The sequence below is a fragment of the Erythrolamprus reginae genome, chromosome 4, assembly GCF_031021105.1.
Source record: "Erythrolamprus reginae isolate rEryReg1 chromosome 4, rEryReg1.hap1, whole genome shotgun sequence".
Classification (NCBI taxonomy): Eukaryota; Metazoa; Chordata; class Lepidosauria; order Squamata; family Dipsadidae; genus Erythrolamprus; species Erythrolamprus reginae.
Window position 1 is genome coordinate 97,903,990 of NC_091953.1, and position 21,967 is coordinate 97,925,956.

Genomic DNA, 21,967 nt, shown 5'->3' on the forward strand with positions numbered 1-21,967 from the left:
TAAATTAGAAAAATTTGAAGCTTAGACATTGCCAATTAACAGATTACGCACTAAAAATGATACAGTATTGTGGACCCAAAAATAAAGACTGCTATTGAGCTTTAGAACATGCCAACATAACCCTTTAAAATATGATTTTTCAAAGTGCTACTAAATGTTATGAGTAGACCAGTTTGTTTATTGTAAATTTTGTAGAGGTATATATTTGATTTAATCAAGTGCTTGCTCTAGGATTGTTTTAGCCAAGTTTAAGATCAATGGCATTAAACTCCCAGGAATTCTCAGTCAATATGAAATTGCTGAGTATTATTAGGAATTTAACTTTATGCATCAGGAAAATGGTGTCAGTAACATATCATGTCAGTGATCTTGCTAATGTAAAATACTGTTTTTACTACTGATAATTGAGAAGTGGCATTTTGAAAGTGATTTCTTAAGTCTTAATTTCACTGTGCAAAACGGTTAGTTAAACCTTTTATGGTTTCTGGGAAATCTCTTGAATTACTATAGTCTATAATAAAACTTCATAAAAAATAAGAAAGGATACCTGTAAATATAATGGGATAAATTAATGTTATTTTAGGGCAAAAACATTTATTTTCTCCTTCAATAACTTAGAATAAAACATTGTTTTAAAGATATACAAGCATTAATAATTCTAATGATAAATAACAGACGAATAATTAATCCTTACGCATCACAGACTAAAATAAGATTATACTATAAGATATAATCAGTTTTATACTTTAAAAATATTTTCATATCTAATAAATGTTAAGTTTAAAATATTTTGACACTTCTTGTCATAAAAAAATGAAATGTACTTCATGATACTTCTGTTTCATCTCCCAGGTATTTTTATAGTCAATTGTCTTCTGAAAATGGATGTTCAAAAACACATTCAGTTCTATATCCAGAAGACACTCAGTGTCATCAGATGGCAATCATTTTGACTTAATCACCATGTTTCCCCATGGCACACAAATCCAATAGATAAATAAGACCCAATCTTTTTTTTTTGGCCTCTAAGAGGCATTAGGACTTATTCTGGAGGGATGTCTTCCACTGTCTCGCCTGACGGCAGCACCAACCTTGCCCAGCAGTAGCCCATGTGCCCGCTGCTGACCCATTTCTTTGGGTGCTTTGCACTGCTCATGTGTGGCACCCTTGGCTTGTTTTGCCACCAGAGGCCTTCAGGAACAAAAACCTGCAGCCGAGAAACGAGCAGTCAAAGCCTCTGATGGAGCGTATCTGACCTCCATCAAGCTAGGCCTTATTTTGGGTGTCTGTTTTTTGGGGAAACAATAGTTCATGAGGACTGTGTCTTACTGATCGGTGCTGGGCCTGCATACAGTAATGGTGCCTAAATTGATATATTTTCTTGCTAGATCCCTGAAAAACTAAGCCCGGGAAACAAGCAAAATCCTGCAAAATCATAATATAAAGTAGTTACAAAATAATTTTAACAATCTTATAATACTTGATTCCTAATCCTTTATAGAACCTATGAGTACACTCAATAGAATCTTAAAAATGGCCTAATGATATAGCAAAAAGCCCCAAGACATTTGCAAATAACCAAAATCTGCTCCTAGGGAGTTTTTCCTAAAACTATATACTGTATAGACAAAAGCATTTAACAATATAGATAAAAGGATTTGTTTGAATTGTAGTATTGGTCTACTTATTAACAGTGATGCTATTGAGATTATCTATATTCAGGGCAGAGGGGAGCATCAAGGCTTCGTAGTTTATCTTGTGCCTAAATGCAACAGCTGTTTACTTTGTTATCATTTAGAAAAGGACTAGCTGCAGAGAGCATAGACTGCTTTGTCTTTTTATGGTGCTGCCAAGGTCAGATTAAAAAGGTCGCTTCGGGAACTTTGTCATCATGCCTGGAGAGTAAACTGTGAAGAGGCACTGCAATTCGGCCTTTTATTGTCATCACTCCTCAGCAGCACACATGATATAAAATTATTATAGAGATAATTAGCAGTTTATCCAAGATAAATTTCAGTTCCAATTGATAATTGAATATTTTTTTCAAAAAAATATTTCTACCTAAATCCTCAAGAACAAAGGCATTTGTTTGTATTGTTGAAAGCACGTTTAGTTTAGCAACTAAAAATAAACTTAAGGTTTCCCAAGTTCTGAGAAAAAAATAGTTCACAACTTCACCCTGTTTTCATACATTACCTTAATTCTTAAAAGGGTAACCCCAGAGATAAATATGCAAAATAGTTACAGGATAAAATGGCTGGTACTTAAGGGGTTGCAAATGCTCCACTTTAAAACAGAATTTTAAGATTGGCTTAAAAAGTTATGGCTTTGTCCCAGCTCAACATTATAAGTAACATAACCATTTTTTGCAAGGTGCAAACTCGGATTAAACACACTGAAGAAGTGAGAAGCTGGCATCAACATTTCTTGGAAGACAGCTGCATTGATAATATGGCATTTATCTGGCTTGTTTTTACCCTGGAGAAAGTCTTCACAACATATATTTGGCAGAAATCTTTATTAAATAAAACATCACTGGAGGCTTTTAAAAAGTGTCTAGACAGTCATTTATCTGAAATGGTATAGGTCACGGTCAGCAATCTATGGCTCTGAAGCTGCACATGACTCATCCCTCTGCTGTGGCTCTGTCCCTCAAAATATGCATCACAACCGCCAATGTGTGATAACCGCTGACACAATTTATTGAGCTTTGCAACCCCCAGTAGGCCAACAAATGATAAATCCAAGAAAAGAAACATTTCAGAAGAAAGCAGAACAACTACATATGCTAGTTCTGTGGCCGCTCAGGAAATAGTCAGGCACGTGAAGGGTTTGTGGCTCCCAGAGTTTTCTTTTCGGTGGGAAATGAGTGCAAATGGCTCTCTGAGTGTTTAAGATTGCCAACCCCTTGTATAGGTTTTGTTTGAGCAAGGGGTGGACTAGAAGATCTTCAAGTTAAGGTAAGATGTAATGGTCTAGATTTGATATACTGTATATGATTCAGTTGACTTATGCCTAAGGGTATGTGCTTCTCAGTTTCTGTATAAAGGTACTCTGCTGCTATCTAGCACATTAAACCAATTAAACAATATTACAAATACTGAAATAGAAATACAATTCTACAAGTACCAAGTATAGAATTCTGACAAAGAAAAATCAAAAATCAATAGAAGACAATTGTGTAATAAGACACACATATTCTTTTTCTCACATGTGTATCAAAATACTTTTAGAACAATTTATATTTTACATGTTGTAAGTTAACCTATATTTTACAAGAAAGTAATTCTTAATTATGCATATGTAATGTAATATATATCCCATAAATCCGGCTATAAATGCTATGCAGATCCAGCCATAAATGGTATGCATGGGTTTAACTACTGTATTTAAATTGTTTTTAAATTGTTTTTAGAGGTTTTAGTATTATTTAGTATTTAGTTTAGTATTATTTGGATATTTTATATTTTTGGTTGTGAGCCGCCTGGGGAGTTGAGCAGCATAAAAATTGAATAAATAAATAAATAAATAAATAATATATAATTTATTTGTGCTGTTTATACTTGTATTAATCTTTCAAATTTATTTTTGAAATAGTTATAACTTGTTTTTTCCTGGTAAGATTTTATTTTGTTACAACGAGGACAAAGGGATAGAAAGAGGTAGCAATGTCATCCGATGAAAGGCACCATTTTGTTTTCTGAGAATAAGAGTAACAACCTAACATCTTCAGATAATTTTTTTTAAAAGCACGTTTTTTTATCTTCTTTCTTCTCGTAGATCAAAAACAGAACTAGTATAGAACTTGTATAAAGGAAAGTTCTGTAACCAATACTAACAGGAAGTATATATTTATTAAACTAGATCCAAGTCCATAAATATTTTTGAAAAACATTTTTTTACTATCAGTTCAAGGTTCTCAAATTCTCATTAAATTTGTAGTGATCCAGAAGACAAATGATCGTGTTGATTAGATTCTGCCCTCTCCAGTTCTATAAAAAGAAATACAAAATTCACGAAGTTGAACTACATTCTAAATGTAAGAATTATAACAAGTGACATTTGCTAATAATATGTACTGCATCAAAACTTAATTGTAAGTATACTGCTCAAAAAAATAAAGGGAACACTCAAATAACACATCCTGGATCTGAATGAATGAAATATTCTCATTGAATACTTTGTTCTGTACAAAGCTGAATGTGCATAACAACATGTAAAATTGATTGTCGATCAGTGGTGCTTCCTAAGTGGACAGTTTGATTTCACAGAAATTTGATTTACTTGGAGTTATATTGTGTTGTTTAAGTGTTCCCTTTATTTTTTTGAGCAGTGTATTAAGTTTAGCATATTTTGAACAATAAAAACATCTCAACTTGCCCTATAATCAGCATTAAAGACAAATGAAATAAACCTCTAAATATATTAAATTTGAATTTCCAAAATAGTTAAGACAGTTTCCTAGAATAAAATTTGTATTCATATTTTTTCTATTCTTTTCCCTAGTCCATTTTTAGCTGAGTAATTTTACCTTCTGTGTATCATATTTATTTCTTATGGTAATTATATTTCTTACTTATAATAATAATAATTATTATTATTACTTGGATTTGTATGCCGCCCCTCTCCGAAGACTCGGGGCGGCTCACAACATGTAAAAGACAAATCATAAGTACCGTATATACTCGAGTATAAGCCGAGTTTTTCAGTCCAAAAAATGGGCTGAAAAACACAGCCTCGGCTTATACTCGGGTCATTAACAAAGTCACCACACGAGGGCGCCATTGCTTGAGCCAGAGCGAGGAGGCACCAGCTTTTGTCTCCTCTGGCATGCCGTAGTTCCTCTCCCTAGCTCAAGCAAATGAGGCAGCCATTTGCTCCAACCGAGGGAAAAAAAGTAATGGTGAGTATTCCTCTCTGCATTGCCTTTAGTCAGATTAAAAAGGCCCCCTGCTGTCAGATTCTCCTCCCCCTCCTTTGAAAGGATTTAAACTGTTTAAAAAATGGTATTTTGTGGTAGTTGCTGTCCTTGCTTGGATAGGATCTAATAATGTATTATGAGGCAGAGCTAGACAGGAATTCTTTTTCTATCTGTCTATCTTTCTATCTATCTATTTTTCTATCTGTCTGTCTGTCTATCTATCTTTCTATCTATATCTATCTGTCTATCTATCTATCATCTATCTATCTGTATCTATTTCTATCTATCTATTTTTCTATCTTTCTATCTATCTATTTTTCTATCTATCTATTTTTCTTTCTTTCTATCTATCTATCTATCTATCTATATCTATCTATCTATCTATCTATCTGTATCTATTTCTATCTATCTATCTATCTGTCTGTCTGTCTATCTATCTTTCTATCTATATCTATCTATCTATCTATCTATCTATCTGTATCTATTTCTATCTATCTATCTATCTATCTATCTATCTATCTATATCTATTTTTCTGTCTGTCTGTCTGTCTGTCTATCTATCTTTCTATCTATATCTATCTATCTATCTATCTATCTATCTATCTATCTATCTATCTATCTATCTATCTATCTATCTATTTGGTTTTCTATGCTGATAACCTCACAGCAGCTAATGCTGAAGCTCTTCTTTGGATACACTTATTTATTTGTTTGTTTGTTTGTTTGTTTATTTAATTGGATTTGTATGCAATCCTTCTCCAAGGACTCAGGGTGGCTCACAGCATATATAAAAACAGAACAATAATGTAAATCCAATTAATGATGAGAAGGAATCCAGTTTTGAAGGATTTTAACTCTTAGGTTTTAGCTTTGTTCCTGATCGAGCTACTTTTTTTACTTTTTAATTTATTGTTAATATTGTTAATTTGTTTACCCTCTTTTAAATTTACAGAGCAAGTTTACTGGTTTTCTTTAAAATAAATATTCTAAAACATGTCTCAATTAATGTAATTTTATTGTTTTCCATTTTTATAAGTTACCAGTAGCCACTGCATTTTCTAACCTCGGCTTATACTCGGGTCAATACGTTTTCCCAGTTTTTGTGGCAAAAATTGGTGCCTCGGCTTATACTCGGGTCGGCTTATACTCGAGTATATACGGTAATCAACAATTTAAAATTTTAAAGATTTAAAAACCCCCACAAACTAACAGACTCACACACATCACACGTTCTGATGAAAGAAAAAAAATACTACTGTACTGAATTCTAATGATAAGTATATCACAAATTATTTTCTAACATAGAAAAGACTCAAATTATATAATATTGACATCAATGCTTTATGGTAATAGGAACAATATAAGAGCTTATGTGAAGTATCCAGATATTTAAATGATATAAAGGTAATACATACCCGTACCTAAGTCTAGATTTACAAAGTTGTTCCTAGAAAAAAGAAAAATCTCCCAAATTACCTACCAAGTAAAATAGTTGTTTCACATAGATTTTCTTTTAAAACATTATTTAATGCAACTGAACTAGTACATGATGCTGATAAGCCACTTGTTTCATTATTATCTTCTTCCATAGAAATATTCCCATTTTCAGTTGGTATATATTCAGGCACAGCAACTTTTTTAGAGACTGCCTTTAAAGTTAGAGGAAAACACATATTACTATGGAAAGGATAGAACTGGAGGAAAAGAAGTTTAATTGATAAATTTCAAGAATAAAATTAAAAATTGTAAAACTTTAAATTTGATGGAATCAAACTTTGTAGTATTTGAAACCAGCAAAATAAAAGATCATCTCTGAAGAAAAACAAGTATTTTAGAAACTAGCATGGTTCAGAGAAGCACACACAGTATTATATATGCACAGACAGAATTACGGGAAAAACAACATTTGAACTTAAACTCATAAGCAGCTCCCAAGTTGTTTTTCTATACTAATGGCAAACTTGAAAATCTGAGATCTCTTACTCAATTTGATGGGCTAATAACACAAGTTATTTTCTACTTTCTACACAAGTTGTAGAAAACATAGACATTAGCAAAGATAAATATATTTTATTACTTAGATTTGCAACATACCCAATATTCTAGCGCTTTCATGATATCTAATTTACACATTGGACATGTTCTCTGTTCCAGCAACCAGGGATCTATGCACTGTTTATGGAAGATATGCCTAAAGATAGAGATATTACCATCAAAATCAAGTATAAGGACATTCTAATTCATATTTATAGAATTAGTAGTATTAAAAACAAATTTGCATTTATAGAAAAAAATCAGCTGGTCGAAGAGGTAATAAAAGCTTAATATAGGAAATCTATTTTCATCTTGGGTTTGACAAACTCTGAATAAAGAAATGCCTCACTTGCCAATATATTAGGCTCATAATTCATATCTTTGCAAGATGTTACATACAATAAGAGCAAAATTATACACTAACACAAAAAAGACCGTTGAACTTACCTGAACGGTCTTCTCGATGCACTGCAAGGAGAGTCCAAGATGGGTTATACTTCAGTCTGATTGGTAGGGACTGAGTTTTAATTTAAATAATTATTAGGCAGGCACCGCCTCCCCCCCTTAGCCCTCCAGTCTAAAGTAAGGCGAAGGAGCAGTAAAGCAAAACCATTTATTAAACCATAAAACTTCTAACCACAACAGTAACTAAATAGCACACCCCCCCACAGAAACCCTGGTCCCAGAGTCGGGAGGGTTTGGACTCTCCTTGCAGTGCATCGAGAAGACCGTTCAGGTAAGTTCAACGGTCTTTCTCCAATGCACTTGCAAGGAGAGTCCAAGATGGGATATACCCAAGTTGCAATCACAGGGAGGGACAAGACTGGACCAGGGGTTCCACATAAGAACAAACCCCTTGTAGCACCCTCCTCCCAAACGCTGCTTCCTCCGAAGCAAAGGAGTCGATCCTATAATGTTTGATAAAAGTTGATGGAGCTGCCCACGTGGCTGCTCTACATATGTCCTCCAACGAGGCCTGGGTCCTCCAGGCCGATGAAGCTGCCGCACTTCGAGTGGAATGTCCCGTTATCCCCGAAGGAATTGGGGATCCCTTAGTCCTGTATGCCTCTGCAATACACTCCCTCAACCATCGACTGATAGTTTGAGAAGACACCTTAGTGCCCATAGTTCTGGTGGCAAAGGACACGAACAGGGCTTCTGACGTTCTAACATCCTTAGTCCTCCGAACGTAAATCTTTAAGGCTCGTCTTACGTCCAGCTTATGCCATCGTAATACAGACGGATGAGTCCCACGAGCACAGAAGTCCGGAAGGATGATGTCCTGAGTCCTGTGAAAGGACGTGTTTATCTTGGGTATAAATGCCGGATCTAATCTAAGGACTACCCTGTTGGGGTCAAAGCGACAAAGGTCTGGTCTTGTTGACAAGGCGGCAATCTCCGAAACCCTCCTGGCTGAAGTGATTGCAACCAGGAACGCGGTCTTTAGGGTTAACAACCTTAACGAGATCTGACGGATAGGTTCAAAGGGGGGACCTGTCAGGGCGTGCAACACCAAGGGGAGGTCCCAGGAAGGGAAACGATGAACCACTGGTGGTTTGAGATTGGTCGCTCCCTTCAGAAAATCCCTGATCCATGGATGTCTGGTAAGGGAACAGTAACTGTCTGTCGAAAGGATGGTGGCCAGAGCGGCAACGTGGCGGCGTAAGGTGTTAGGGGCAAGGCCCTTTTCCAGTCCAGCTTGCAGGAATGATAAAATTACCTGCGGCGACGCCGTTTGAGGATCTACCTCCCTTTGCTCACAGAACTTATGGAAGGTAGCCCAAGTTGCCTGGTAGATTCTCCTTGTAGATGGTCTACGGGCAGCTTGTATGGTGTCAATGACTGTGTCCGGTAGGGCCTGGCGTTTTAGATATTCCCGCTCAAGCGCCACACGGTTAGATGCCACCACTGAGGTTCCGGATGAGAGAAGGACCCTTGTGTCAGGGAGATCCGTTGGTCCGGTATCCTCCAATTGGGTGACCTCGACAGTTGCACTAGGTCTGCGAACCAGATGCGCCGGGGCCAAAACGGGGCTATCAGTAACACTTCTGCTCTCTCCTCCAGAATTTTCCGAATCACCTTGGGAAGGATGGACAGAGGAGGGAACGCATAAAGAAGACCCTGAGGCCATGGAAGTGTCAGGGCATCCACCCCTTCCGCGCCCGGGTTGGGAAAACGAGCGAAGAAGCGAGGGAGCTGGGTGTTTAGGTTGGTTGCAAACAAGTCTATCACCGGTTCCCCAAATCTCCTTACCACCTCCTGAAAAATCCTGGGGTCCAGTCGCCATTCGCCCGGGTCGAGCGTCTGGCGGCTGAGCCAGTCCGCCCACACATTCTCTACTCCGGAAATGTGTTCCGCTGAAAGCGAGGCTAGATTCCTTTCTGCCCATCTGAGGAGTGATGTTGATTCCTTCATTAACCTCCGTGACCGTGTTCCCCCTTGTCGGTTGATGTGAGACCGTGTGGAAACGTTGTCGGTCAGGATGCGTACATGTTGACCCCGTACTAGATGGGCAAGGCTGTGGAGGGCCAATGAAACAGCCTTCAACTCTAGGAAATTTATATTGACCTCTTGTAGGTCTTGAGGTTCCCAGAGTCCCTGAACCATGTGTGAAGAGAGATGTGCTCCCCACCCTGTCAAACTGGCATCGGTTGTTATTGTAATAAGCTCCTTGTCCAGAAATAAGGATCCCTTGGTCAGGGAGGGGGACCTCCACCATTGCAGGGAGATGCGCACTCTGGTACTGAGGGGGACTCTCCTGAGAGAGTGACTGGTCTTTTGTCTCTGATAGGGGAGCAGGAACCATTGGAGTGGGCGTAAATGGTGCCTCGCCCATGGTACTATATCTATGCAGGAAACTAGGGTTCCTAGGATCTTCGATAAAAGGGCAAGAGTGGGATATTGCTGAGGTCCCAGCTCTCTTATCAGGGTCCTGATTGTCCTTTGTCTTTCTTGGGACAGAAAAACCGCACCCAGGTTGGAGTCTATAGTGGTGCCCAGGTGGGCAAGACGATGTGTGGGAGTTAGTTGACTCTTTGACCAGTTGACTGTAAAGCCATGGTCTTGTAGTGTCTGTATTGTCAGCTGAGAGTCTCTGCATGCCTGTTCTCTGGTTCTCGACAGAATGACAATATCGTCTAGATACGCCATCACGCGTACCGACTGTCGTCTGAGACTGGCCGTAAGGACGTCCAGTAATTTCGTAAATGTCCTGGGGGCGGAGGATAGTCCAAAAGGCATCGCCCTGTATTGGAAGTGTCTGCCGTCTAGGTAAAATCGCAGGAATTGCCTGTGATGCGGGAAGATGGGAACGTGCAGATAGGCTTCTTTCAAGTCTATTGACGTCATAAAGTCCTTGTGTCTTATGGAGGCCAGAATAGTTTTTAGTGAGTGCATTCTGAATCTCCGATATTTCACATAGAGGTTCAACTGTCGGAGATTGAGGATCATTCGCACTCCTCCTGAGGATTTTGGTACGAGAAATATTGCCGAGTAGAATCCCCTGCCTTGATGAGCCAAGGGTACCTCCTCTATGGCCCCTATCTCTAGGAGGTGAGATACCTCTTGGCATAGGAGTTTTCTCTTCTGAAAGTCTGACGGGGTACGGCAAGGTAGGAAGCGATGGGGGGGAGGCCGGATGAATTCGATCCTCAGGCCTTGGGAAACCGTGGATACCGCCCATGCGTCTGCGGCTGTGGTTTTCCAGATGTCGGGGAAGAACCGCAGTCTGCCGCCTAGCGGGGTGTCTCTCTGAGAGTCACTTGGTCTTCCTAAAGCCCCTGTTACCTCCTCTGAAGGGGCGGCGACCTTGGTACAATCTGCCTCGGTCCGTCTGGTAGGACCTGTCCGACCTAAAGGCTCCCTGGTTGAAGGAGCCCTGGAAGTACGGCCTCGTTGTCTGGGAGTTGGACGAGGAGGGCTCTGCTCGAAAGGGCTGACGTCGTTGATAGGGGGTGGACCGCCTATCCTGTCGTCTGTTAGCCCTGGGCATCACCTTCTTCTTATCCTTGTCCTCGATCAGGACATCGTCAAGGACCTCCCCGAACAGCTTCTTCCCCTTGAACGAGGCGGAAGCAAGACTCCACTTGGACTTGACATCCGCCTGCCAGTTGCGGAGCCAAATGAGTCTGCGCGAAGCCACAGAGGAGGCCATTGCTCGTGAAGCGAACTTGGCGGCGTTGACAGTGGCATCCGCCGAAAATTCGGTGGCCGCCAGCAGTTTGTTGAGGTCCTGACGGAGTCTTCCGTCCTCTGGGTCGGCCCTAGCCTGGATCTCCTTAATCCAAAGGAGCATGGCCCTATTAAAAAACGAGGCTGCCGAGGCGGCTCGTACGGCCCAGGCTGCCATCTGGTGGGTTCTGCGAGCCACGTTCTCTGCCCGCTTGTCCTCAGCCTTCAGGCCTTCCTGTGACTCAGAAGGTACTAGGGCGTTAGACACAAGGCTCGTTACGGGCTTGTCCACGGTGGGGAATTCCAACAGCTCCTCCATCTGTTGGTCAAAGGTGTAGAATTTACGGTCAAGGTTGGAGGGACCCTGGGCCGCTGCTGGATTTTCCCACGGGCGCTGAATGGTCTCCAGGAACAGGTGGGAAGATGGGATGTTTACGGTCTCCTGTTTAGGGAAGACAAACAGGCCTCCTGTTGGCTGGGATGCCTCTGGAGGCACCGCTTGGCCGCTCTCACCAGCCTGATCGATAGTCAGCTTTGCCTTATTCAGGAGCACCTTGAAGAGGGAGGACTTGAACAGGCCCGTGCAGGTAGGTTGTTCCGGCGGCTGTTCATCCCGATAGGTCATCCTCAGCTGCGCTGAAGTCATCACGGTAGGCCTCCTCCTCCTCCATGGATTCCATTAAGGATTGCGTGGCAGGGGCCGTCCAGGGGTCTCTAGACCTCATTGGAGGGAGTCCCACTGGGGCCTGCTGGTGTTGCTGTGCCCCGGTGACAAGACCCTGGTTATACGTGGTAGCGATCATCTCCTGCAGGGCCTGGGGCATGCTCTGCCAGGCATCATGGGTATTGCGAAGGCCTGCCGCCGTAGGGGTAAAGGTGGCTGTCTGAGCATATTGCGAGGTCTGAGAGGGGGGGTAATTAGAATGCCACCCCGCAGCTTGTCTCCCCAGGCCAAATGGCTCGGGCCTGGGTGGCATCCAGGCCTGGCTCCCTCTTTCTGGGGACCAATCCCCCTCTGAGACTGAGGTTGCTGCCCCTTGGTGAAACATAGGGGGTGAAATAGAGGGATTGGCAGGTGCCTGCTGAATTGCAGGTGCAGCCGGCCCTGCTGCTCTCTGTGAGGCCTCAAGTTGTTTTTCAAGAGCTCTGATGCGCTTCTCTGCATCTCTTAGTGAAGAGCTCTGTGCAGATTTGGATTTGGATTTTGAGGCTTTCTCCTTGGGGGTACTGGGCCTAGTAGGGGTGGTCTCCTCCCCAACCTGTGCTGTTTGGTCAGCCATGCCCCAAGGTAACACTCACGATTTTATAATATTGATTGAAAACTCTTGCGTTGTCCACGGGGCTCCGTAAAAGCAAGTATAGTTTCTCAGAAACGAAAGCGAAAGGCCAGGAGTGCTCCTCTCTGCGCCTGCGTGCTTTCCTTGCCAGCCTCGGTAAGGGGTGTGGCTGAGTTCAGTTCCGAGCCGGCGACCTCATCAACATGGCCGCCGGCCGGTTTCCATGGCAACGCGGGCAGCCTGTGGGCGGGAAACTGCAGCCGGGAGGTTTCAGACCTTCCCAAGATGGCTGCCGCCCTTTGCTGCGTCAGTGCAGCCAAGATGGTCGCGGGCCGTTGCCCTGGCGACTGATCGCAGCCTCACCGGCGGGCGGGAAGCCGGCCCCTCCCGCCTCTTGCGATCGCCTTGTAATCCTCTTTTCGAGCCGATCCGCCGCTTCTCTGGGGAAATAGATGGCTGGATCGGCTCTCGCCTGCCTTCGTCGGGGGAGGGGGGGTAGCTTCCTCCCCCCCTGCGGCCGCTGGAGAGAAGCGCCAGCGCTCGGCCGGTGGCTTATTCGCCAGGGGGGGACGGACCCCCCGAGGCGTCAGCCACTTCCTCGTCCTCCGGGTGCCACCTCGGAGGTAGGTCACCCGGGCGCTCACTCCCGCACCCACAAAGGCAGCTTGCTGGAATCTCTCTGTGCGGAGTGGGTTTGGGTAGGGAGGAGCTGCAGGCAACTGGGTTAAACCCACGGGAGGTTTGGAACCCAGGCCCGCCCGAGGCAATAATTCCCCGTCTGCACCTAAGGAAAAGGAAATAAAATGAAAAGGTTAGTGCAATACAAATAAACAGCAATAATACAACAATTTTACTCGAGAGGTAACTCAGGCGTCCCTTTACTGCGACTGAGTTTTTTAGACTGGAGGGCTAAGGGGGGGAGGCGGTGCCTGCCTAATAATTATTTAAATTAAAACTCAGTCCCTACCAATCAGACTGAAGTATAACCCATATTGGACTCTCCTTGCAAGTGCATTGGAGAATATAATATGCATTGAAGCTGTTGCAGAATACATATCAATTATCTTGTTTGGCCAAGGCAAAATTTACAGGTGTATGAATTTCACTTTTATTCAGAAGATTTCAATTCCCATGATAATTCTGCCTATCCCACAAAATCAAACAAAAATGATACACTCTATCACTTAAGCTATATTAGTGGCTCCTCAGAAATGTCCCTTTTCTATCATGTGGCCCATTAGAGGTGGGCTACTAAGACATGTTCGCCCTGGTGTCTCTGGTAGCGGAGTCCAGTGTGATTTTCCTACTGTACCTGTGTAGGTAGCAAAATTGCGCGTGGAGATGCAGGTGTGCCTATGTTTCAGAATGGTTTTTTGCCTCTGCGCATGCGCAGAAAAATGCACTGAAGCACAGGCGCCCCTGTGTCTCTGTGCACGATTTTGCTACCTGCACAGGTGAAGTAGCAAAATCGGGCTGGACTCTGCTTCCACTCAGAGCCATGGAGGCGAGCACATGTCACCATTCCACCATAGCAGCCCACCTATGATGGGGCCCATCTTATAGAATTAACCTCTTCCCTGAAATATACAGCCAACCTATTCTGCAAATCCATAAAGACCTGGCTAGACTGAGGGCTCATAGTGGCCTGAGCTTGATTGTTATCACTAATGTTACCTAGTATGGTAATGAAATGTCTGCAAGAAAGAAAAACTCAGTGACCACCAAAGACCCCACTGTTCAATGCAATATTATCTTCTATTGGGACCTGGTTATACCTCCAGGCATTGGGGCCAGGATGCTACTGGAGCTCTTATTTATTTAGCATTTGGCAACTAGAACTCTGATGAAGGTACTATTAGAATTTTTATTTTTTTGTGGGACTATCGCTATTTTAAGCCATTTTTTAACTCATGGTTTGTGATTGGTTTTTGTTGGTTCACTGCCCAAAGTCTTTTGGTAAATTCAGTCATCAATGTGTTAAATACAAAAAAAAAAAGTAAGTTACAGATCTGAAAATAAGCTCTCATCTCTTGATACATTTCCTAAACAAGCAAACCAAAACAGTGATATATCTTGTATTAATTGCTGTTGAAATATTTTATGCCCTGAAGACACACTTAGTTAATGATCACTTTCTTAAGGAGAATAGATTATCCAATGAGACCAATAAAGAAAATGAACCACCTCTTCTAAATATATTCCAGTAGCAATAGGTTTGGTAATGTAATTTTATGTTTGCCTTTAGATATATTTCTAGTCCATAAAATATTTATATCAAATGACAATACTTGAGAACTGCAAAAACTTAAAAAGGAAAAATTATCTTAATATCAATCAAAACACTCTTGCCAGTTTTTCTCAGCATGACATACATATTCCTTTTCCCGTGTGATAGATTTAATAACTACAATATTTTACTTGAATTAACTACATATGGGATAATAGCTTCAGGGAAACAAAGTTTAAAAATTTCATAATCTTACTTGCAAGGCAGGAGTCGAACAGTATCTTTGGCTTTATAGTTTTCAATGCATATAGCACAATTTTCTGTATCAATAGCCCAACACTTAAAAATAAAAACAAAGCCATATTTAAGTATATTGGCAAAACAAAAACAGTTTGAACTATATATCACACTAGGGACCAACTCTGAGAAGAAGCAATAAATATACAGTAGAACTAGAATTTTTTGAAAAAAATGAAAGACTGGGATAATTGTGTGCAATGCTGCTGTTCTTCTATTGTTTTTATTAAAACTCTGAATTCCATTAGTTGGAACTTGGTACAAAGAAAATAGGATCTGAAATTAAATAATTCTAAGATCCAGAAACAAATAATTGTTAATTGCTTAAATTCAGTCATCAATTATAATGTTTGGAAGAGTTCGAAGGTGATGGTATTTAAAATGAAGATGGCTAACTCCTTGTCATACAAAGAGCTACCAGACTTTATAACTCTGGTACATAGTGTAATAGGACTTGTATATGGCAGATATATTAGTATTGAAGTATTTTTTCTTTTTTTGAAAATACATTGAAATCAAATTATTGTGACATTAGCAAGTGTGTTAACTCTGAGCCAAGGAAGACTTGATGCAACTCACTTAACTGTCTTGCTTAGCAACAGAAATTTGGGGCTCATTATGTTCCTAAGTCAAGAACAATCTGTAGAGAGCTGTCTCTGAAGATCAAATCTGCAATTCATCGAAAATGCAGCGTCAAATACACTGGCAAAGCAGGGTCATTACATTCATATAACAACCGTATAGGTAGTTGTCAAATACAGTTAAGTTAAGATGAAGATCTTAACTATTAATCCTACTAAACTTCCACTGATAATTTGTATGGCGTAATAATGATTCATCTTGAAAGGAATTGCAAATATTAAAAAATAGCATTTTAGAAAAGTGAAGTTTATTATTCCCAATGCCAAATTTAGAAAATTACCTTATCTTCATCCTTCAAAGTATACAGCGGCAGCAGGGAAATTGCACCAATAGTTTCTTCTCTCTGACCCTTAAAAATAAGATATATACATATGTGTGTCACAAAGAAACATCTTTCTGAGAAATGCTCATCTAAGATCTGTCATATCACAAGTAAGACTGTACCATGAGCACCCCTTGGTGCATTCTGAGCTTCGTAGATTTCCTGCAAATGTTTGATTACTAAATAGGTAACACCATCAGTGATAAATGGAGTGTGCTTGCTTTTATTTTTATATTATAGTGGCTTGCCCTGTCAGTGTTGCTGGGAATGTTCTTAGTGGTTCTTTGAGTAGGCTGTTGTTTATTATTAGTATGGTTCTTTGTAATTCATTAATTAGGGCAGTATTATAAGATGAAGAGCTAAAACGAAAATCTACAGAGTATGCTATAAGGACCAAGATGAATGCAATAGCTTAATTCAGATATGATAACCATTTTGTTAACATTCGCTTTTTATTGAGCAAAATAGTTACAATGACTTTAAAAAATTAAGACTTCGAAGAATATTTGCTCAAATGGCTTGTGTTAAGATCCATAGAAAAATATTTCTTTAAGTTAATATTCAAGCAGAGAGTCTAAACAATAAGATATAATTTAATAGGGAAAAACTAAGTTCTTCTACTGGTGAAGAAAAATGTGAATGAAAGAGGTAGTACAATTTCTTAAAAAAAAATCAGGGTATCAATGCAAGCCATCAAAGTGATGTGATATATTTGCAAAAACACACACCCCCAAACAAAAAACAAAAGGTATCCTGGGCACTTTATAGGCAGTCCAGAACACTGAAAGTAATTGTCTCAATTGACACGGTTCAAATAAGGACAGAATTGGAGTTAAGGTGTCCAATTCTGGGCTCCATAATTCAAAGGGGACAGTGACAAATTGGAGAAAGTTTGGAAAATGCTAGCAAGCCAATGAACAGTATTAAAATGAAGCCCTCTGAGAAACGGTTAAAAGATTGAGGGCCGATACTGCAAGGTAGAAATCTTCAAATACTTCCTAGGGTGTAAAGTGAGTTATTCCTGTCACCCCAGAGAGAAGGCTGGAACCAATGGGTTAAAAGTACAAGGAAAGAGATTATAAGTTCCAGACTATATAAACTGTCAGCCAGAGGAACTAACTGTAATGTGAGAAAGTAAGTTTTTTCCTAGAGATCTTTATATAGAAAAATGAGAATGGTCATCAGGGATTTTCTGTTGCAGGCATGTCCAACCCACAGATCCGTGCCCCTGGACAGCTAATAATCCCATAAGATCATAAAAATGTAAAAAATAAAGGGAGTTTGTTATTTATATATCAACTATATATTTTACATGTGGTCCAAGACAACTACTCTTTATTCAAATGTGGCCCAAGTAAGCCAAAGGTTTGGTCACTCATGCTCTAGCAAATTCCATCTAGATGAGGGCTGAGTAAGGTGACTTTGAAGGGTCCTGCAACTCTGTGATTCTTAAGAGTTATATTAGTATAGGCCAGGAGTAGGCAAAGTTGGCTCTTCTATGGCATATGGACTTCAACTCCCAGAATTCATGAGCTAGCATGATTGGCTCAGGAATTTTGGGAGTTGAAGTCCACAAGTCATCGAAGAGCCAGGTTTACCTGACTGGTATAGATAAATAGATTGAAGAGAGGAAAAGAACAAGCAGCAAAAGAAAAATATGAGAAGAAAAGATAATTTTAAAAAAATCACACCCTTTTCCATCATATCTGCTTTATGCCTAACTGAGATTGCAAGGACTAAAACCATGAGCTTATTTGACTTTGTTTGCAAAGTGTTTGAAATGTAATGCATAGAAACATGGACAAAGCGTTATTTTAAAAATCTGTTGAAGCAGCTGTGCTGGAAGTAGTTCAAGAGCAGCTGTTTCAACAATTGGAATAATGTTAAAGTGTTTGTACAACACCTGCTTGTTGAAAAATTTGTGACAGTTTTTTACCTTGTAGTATATGGTTAAATTAATTAAAGGGACAGTTCAACTTAGTTACACCTCCACAGATAATAGAAAAGTGAGGATAAGTATAACAATTATTTCAGCAACTGAAAATAACTACTACCTAATTCTAGTTTAAAATACTAATCCAAACTATAATTTTCAGGTATATCTAGTTTTGGAAACAAGTTATAACAGATAATAATAGGGAGCACATTGAGAGAACTTTTCAGGTTAAACAGCATTCAAAGATTGGGCAGGAAGATGCCCTTACATTACACAAGGTAAAAAGATAATCAACCCCAGTAATTACCTGGCTTCTAAATTGTGACCCAGTATAGAGAAAACGTTGTACATAAAAAAATATAAGCCATGCTAAAGATATAATCATCATCGTGATAAATGCAATTGATATAAACACAACTGACTGTCCGTTGATGTATTCTTGTACATGTTGTTTACCAATACTAATAGTCATTTTCACTGGAATTCCTCTTAGGATTGGCTCCAGGATATCCATTCCTTTTGGATATCCAATCATAATTACAACAGTATCAGCAGTATCTATTGAAAAAAAGAAAAATAGGAATCAGATGCATTCTTCTACAACTCTTATTTGCTGAAGGAAACTCAAGCCATCTTGATAGTTATAAGTAAATTAAAATTGTTCTTGCCATAGTTTTACTTCCTAGATCTCTTGGTCCAGCAACTAAAGAGGAATAGTCAAGGATATTTCCTAAATGATCCTCTTCCACTGAAGTATAAAAACGTTTTTAAGCAAGACTTTTGTTCCTTGTTCAGCCTCCAGAGCATACACATATTACTATCATACAACAGAGATAAAGCATGAGCATGCAAAACAATTAAAATAGAATTTAGACTATTCAAGATTCATGTTAAAATTTATTGAATTTTTTGCAGCTTTCTTCTGTCACATTTGTTCAAAATATTTAAGCTGCTGGCCCATGGTCCATTTATAATATTAAAGGCAACAATGGATCAGATTTAAAGGAAAAAACCCACTAAGGTCTGAAAGAAATAGGGCAGTGATATAATTTTTACTAAATGGACATTGGGAATTTTTATAGCCCAATTTGGGCTTCACACTACTCAGTAGTGTGACTATAGTGACTAGTGGGATAAAATAATTTCATTTAAATGTTTCTGTACTTTTTAAAAAAACCATAAAACTATAAACATAAAGGCATTTTAATGAGAAAATCCAGTTTCATATTTTAATATTTAACACCATTTTATCAATAATGCATTCCAAATATGGGAATGTGGGATATGATTTAACCTTATTTTTTCCAGGCCAGTTTTCCCCATGATCTTTGCCTCCCCCCAATTTCCACAGGTGCAGTATTACATCTTCTCTGGCTGCATAACTAACAATTGGAAGCTCATATATTTTGCTTTTCTGGTGGAACATATAAATTTATCATTTGTTGCTTAGAAATAAGCAACATGCATTTTTTAATAGCTGCATGTCCTTAACACTGTATATATAGCAAGTACTGAAAAATCCACAGTAAAGCTACCTGGTGTTTCAAGACTTTTACTGTAGCCCACTGGTATTTTGTATTCCTCTGCCTCCAGCATACCCCTCCAGAACACATGTAGCCATTCTGAGATAGATTAGGAATCTCAACAATAAAACAAACAAAACTAAATGAAAAGAAAAGTTATAGAAAAAAACTTTGCAAGTTTTAAAGGAATAATATATTTGCTTCAGCAATGAGACCATTGGAAACAGTTAGGATGCTAAACTTCTCATAAACTAATTTGACAAACCCAAAATTAAAAAGTTTAATAAAATTCAAGAAAAATGGCCTAAGATAAAAAGAGCCCTCCAGATGTTCCTGAACTATAACTCCCAGAGTCCAAACATTGTATGAGAGTTCAGCAACATCTGAAAGGCCAAAATCCACTTTCATCCACAGAGAAACAACTTTAATTTCTTTCTCAGCAAGAATATCCAAAGTTGACTTCGTATCATATGAAGAAAACATGTAATCCTAAAATTTACACACAATATTGATCAGAACTTTTACAGCTCTCAGACAATCTGCAGCAATCAATATTAATCTACCTAAAACTGAAAGACATAATCATGATCAAAAAACGAATATAAGGGGCATAACAAATTCTTCATATAGAAATTCATTGAATGGCATGAATTTAATTAGCCTAATTTTCTTTGATACTTGAACTAGCATTACTTTTTTTCTATAAAACAGCAGAATTTTATCACTTCCCATCCAGTTTCTCGACTTAACCTTGTTGAGTCAAGAAACTTGTTATGGCCTTACAGAAGAAACCCTGTAATTACATCGAAATTCCAACCTACTTCTGAATCAGTGTCTTTAAAATGAATTTGCTTCATTTTAAAGAGAAGACTAGGCTCTCGATTTTGCACCCCAGAAACAAAATGGCTTCTAGTTTGGGCTTTTACATCCCAATTCCAAGATGTAATATAATACTTTCCACGTGGGCTTTTGAGATATTTGGCAGATAACTGGTGGAAAAAGAAGTCTGAATCCATTAAAAAAATCAAACCTTCCCAGCCTCTTATCATCAATATCGGCATCCACTCCAGCATCTTCGAAACAAAAATAAGGCCCTTTTCAAATCACTTTCCTTATTACTCCCTTCACTACAACTGACCGAGGTATGACACGGAGTTGAGAGTGGAGTTGCCGAACCGAGGCTCGTTGTAGACGACCACGGCGGTCGCTTTCCTCCTTGCTGCGTTGGCGACTTTGTCGTTCAAGTGGCAGCCTCCGTGGGCCACTAAGGCTATCCAAGACTGAGGAGGCGAGAAGGGCGCTCCAGCCTCTTTTTCTCCCGAGGAGCTTCCGGGCGCCATGGGGATCTTGTATTCCACCTCGGGGTCGCAGCCGTCCATGTGGCGGGCCGTTCCGCCCAAAGGAATGCCCACCAGACCCTCCGCGCTCTCCTTGGGCGAGCTGTTCCCATAGCGGCCGCTCTCCGCGCTGTCCCGCACCGTGCGGTTGGTGGCCGGCTCGGTGTACACCGTGCTCACCCAGGCTGTGTACCAGACCAGCGACCAGGAGACCCGCGGCCATCCCGCCGCCGCCAGGAAAAGCAGAGGCAGCGTCACGCGGCGCGACAGCGGGCCCATCGCTTCCGGATGCGCAAGGCCAGCACTCCAGCCGGGCGTCTGAGGCGGAATGTTCTCGGCCGCTCACCTGGATGCGACGCGAGTTTCGGCGGCTTAAACAAGCGCTTTCTGGATTCTCGCCTCTGCCCAAGAGGCGGCCCACTTGGCGAGAAAACCGGCGCTCGAGCTTGAGAAAAAGAGGCGGTGACCGAGCTTGCTCAGGTTGTCGCTTTTCTCCTCCTTCTCCGAGCCGGAAGGTTTCCGTGCGCTTCGGACGCGCGCCTTTACGCGCGCCTTTACGCGCGCCTATTTCCAGCCAGGCTTACAAATGGGTTTTGGAAGGTTTGGAGTTCCTCAAACGCAGCCGAGCGGAGTCGGCTGGCTCAGCACTCTGACCCCGAACGATCATGTCGTGCTTGACAATCGAGACCCTGGTCGTGCTTTCCATCTCGGCGTGCGATGCAGCCTCTTTAAATCTTTCTCCCATAGAGCAGAGGTGGGGAACTACTGTGTCTCTTTTTTACGATCTGTGAACTTCAACTCTCAAGCATTCCTGAGCCAGCCATGCCATTCTATTCTGGAAGTTGAAGTTCGCCCATGGTAAAAAGAGCCATAGTAGTTTTCCACCTCGGCCGTAGAGTAAACTGGTTAGACTACTTCACCTTCAGCAACAACACGAGAGCACGTAATAGATACAAACTAAATGGAAATCGCTCCAAACTTGACTGCAGAAAATATGACTTTAGCAACGGAGTGATCAATGCCTGGAACTCACTACCTGACTCAGTTGTTTCTTCCCCTAACCCCAAAATCTTCAACCTTAAATTATCTACTGTTGACTTCTCCCCTTTTCTAAGAGGTCTGTAAGGGGCGTGCATAAGCGCACTATTGTGCCTACCGTCCCTGTCCCGTCCTATTCTTTTTATCACTTCTTTATACTTTGTTATGTTAATGCAAACTATAATTCTATACTTGTTTGACAAATATAAATAAAAAATAAAATAAATAGGAAAAAAGGGCCTC

The 21,967-nt window shown here is 40.5% G+C and overlaps 1 protein-coding gene and 1 non-coding gene across 4 annotated transcripts; both read right to left on the minus strand.

Moving 5' to 3' along the window:
• Positions 1–1,848: 1,848 nt before the first annotated feature.
• On the minus strand, positions 1,849–1,956 carry LOC139167436 (small nucleolar RNA SNORD89). The gene has a single exon (XR_011559145.1). It is a non-coding gene; the product is annotated as a small nucleolar RNA SNORD89 (small nucleolar RNA).
• Positions 1,957–3,574: 1,618 nt separating this feature from the next.
• RNF149 (ring finger protein 149) lies at positions 3,575–21,489 on the minus strand. 3 transcript variants are annotated; one of them, XM_070751019.1, is made up of 8 exons: positions 20,488–21,393; positions 19,362–19,466; positions 18,134–18,384; positions 15,849–15,917; positions 14,886–14,968; positions 7,016–7,112; positions 6,402–6,570; positions 3,836–3,992 (listed from the first exon to the last, which is right to left on the minus strand). In XM_070751019.1, the coding sequence occupies exons 2-8, from the start codon at positions 19,420–19,422 to the stop codon at positions 3,931–3,933; spliced, it is 792 nt and encodes a 263-aa protein (XP_070607120.1). In that variant the 5' UTR covers positions 19,423–19,466; positions 20,488–21,393; the 3' UTR covers positions 3,836–3,930. The 3 variants fall into 3 exon arrangements, with proteins under 3 accessions (XP_070607119.1, XP_070607120.1, XP_070607121.1); XM_070751020.1 differs by having other exon boundaries at positions 21,033–21,054; XM_070751018.1 differs by lacking the exon at positions 19,362–19,466 and having other exon boundaries at positions 3,575–3,992; positions 20,488–21,489.
• Between the last annotated feature and the right edge of the window lie 478 nt (positions 21,490–21,967).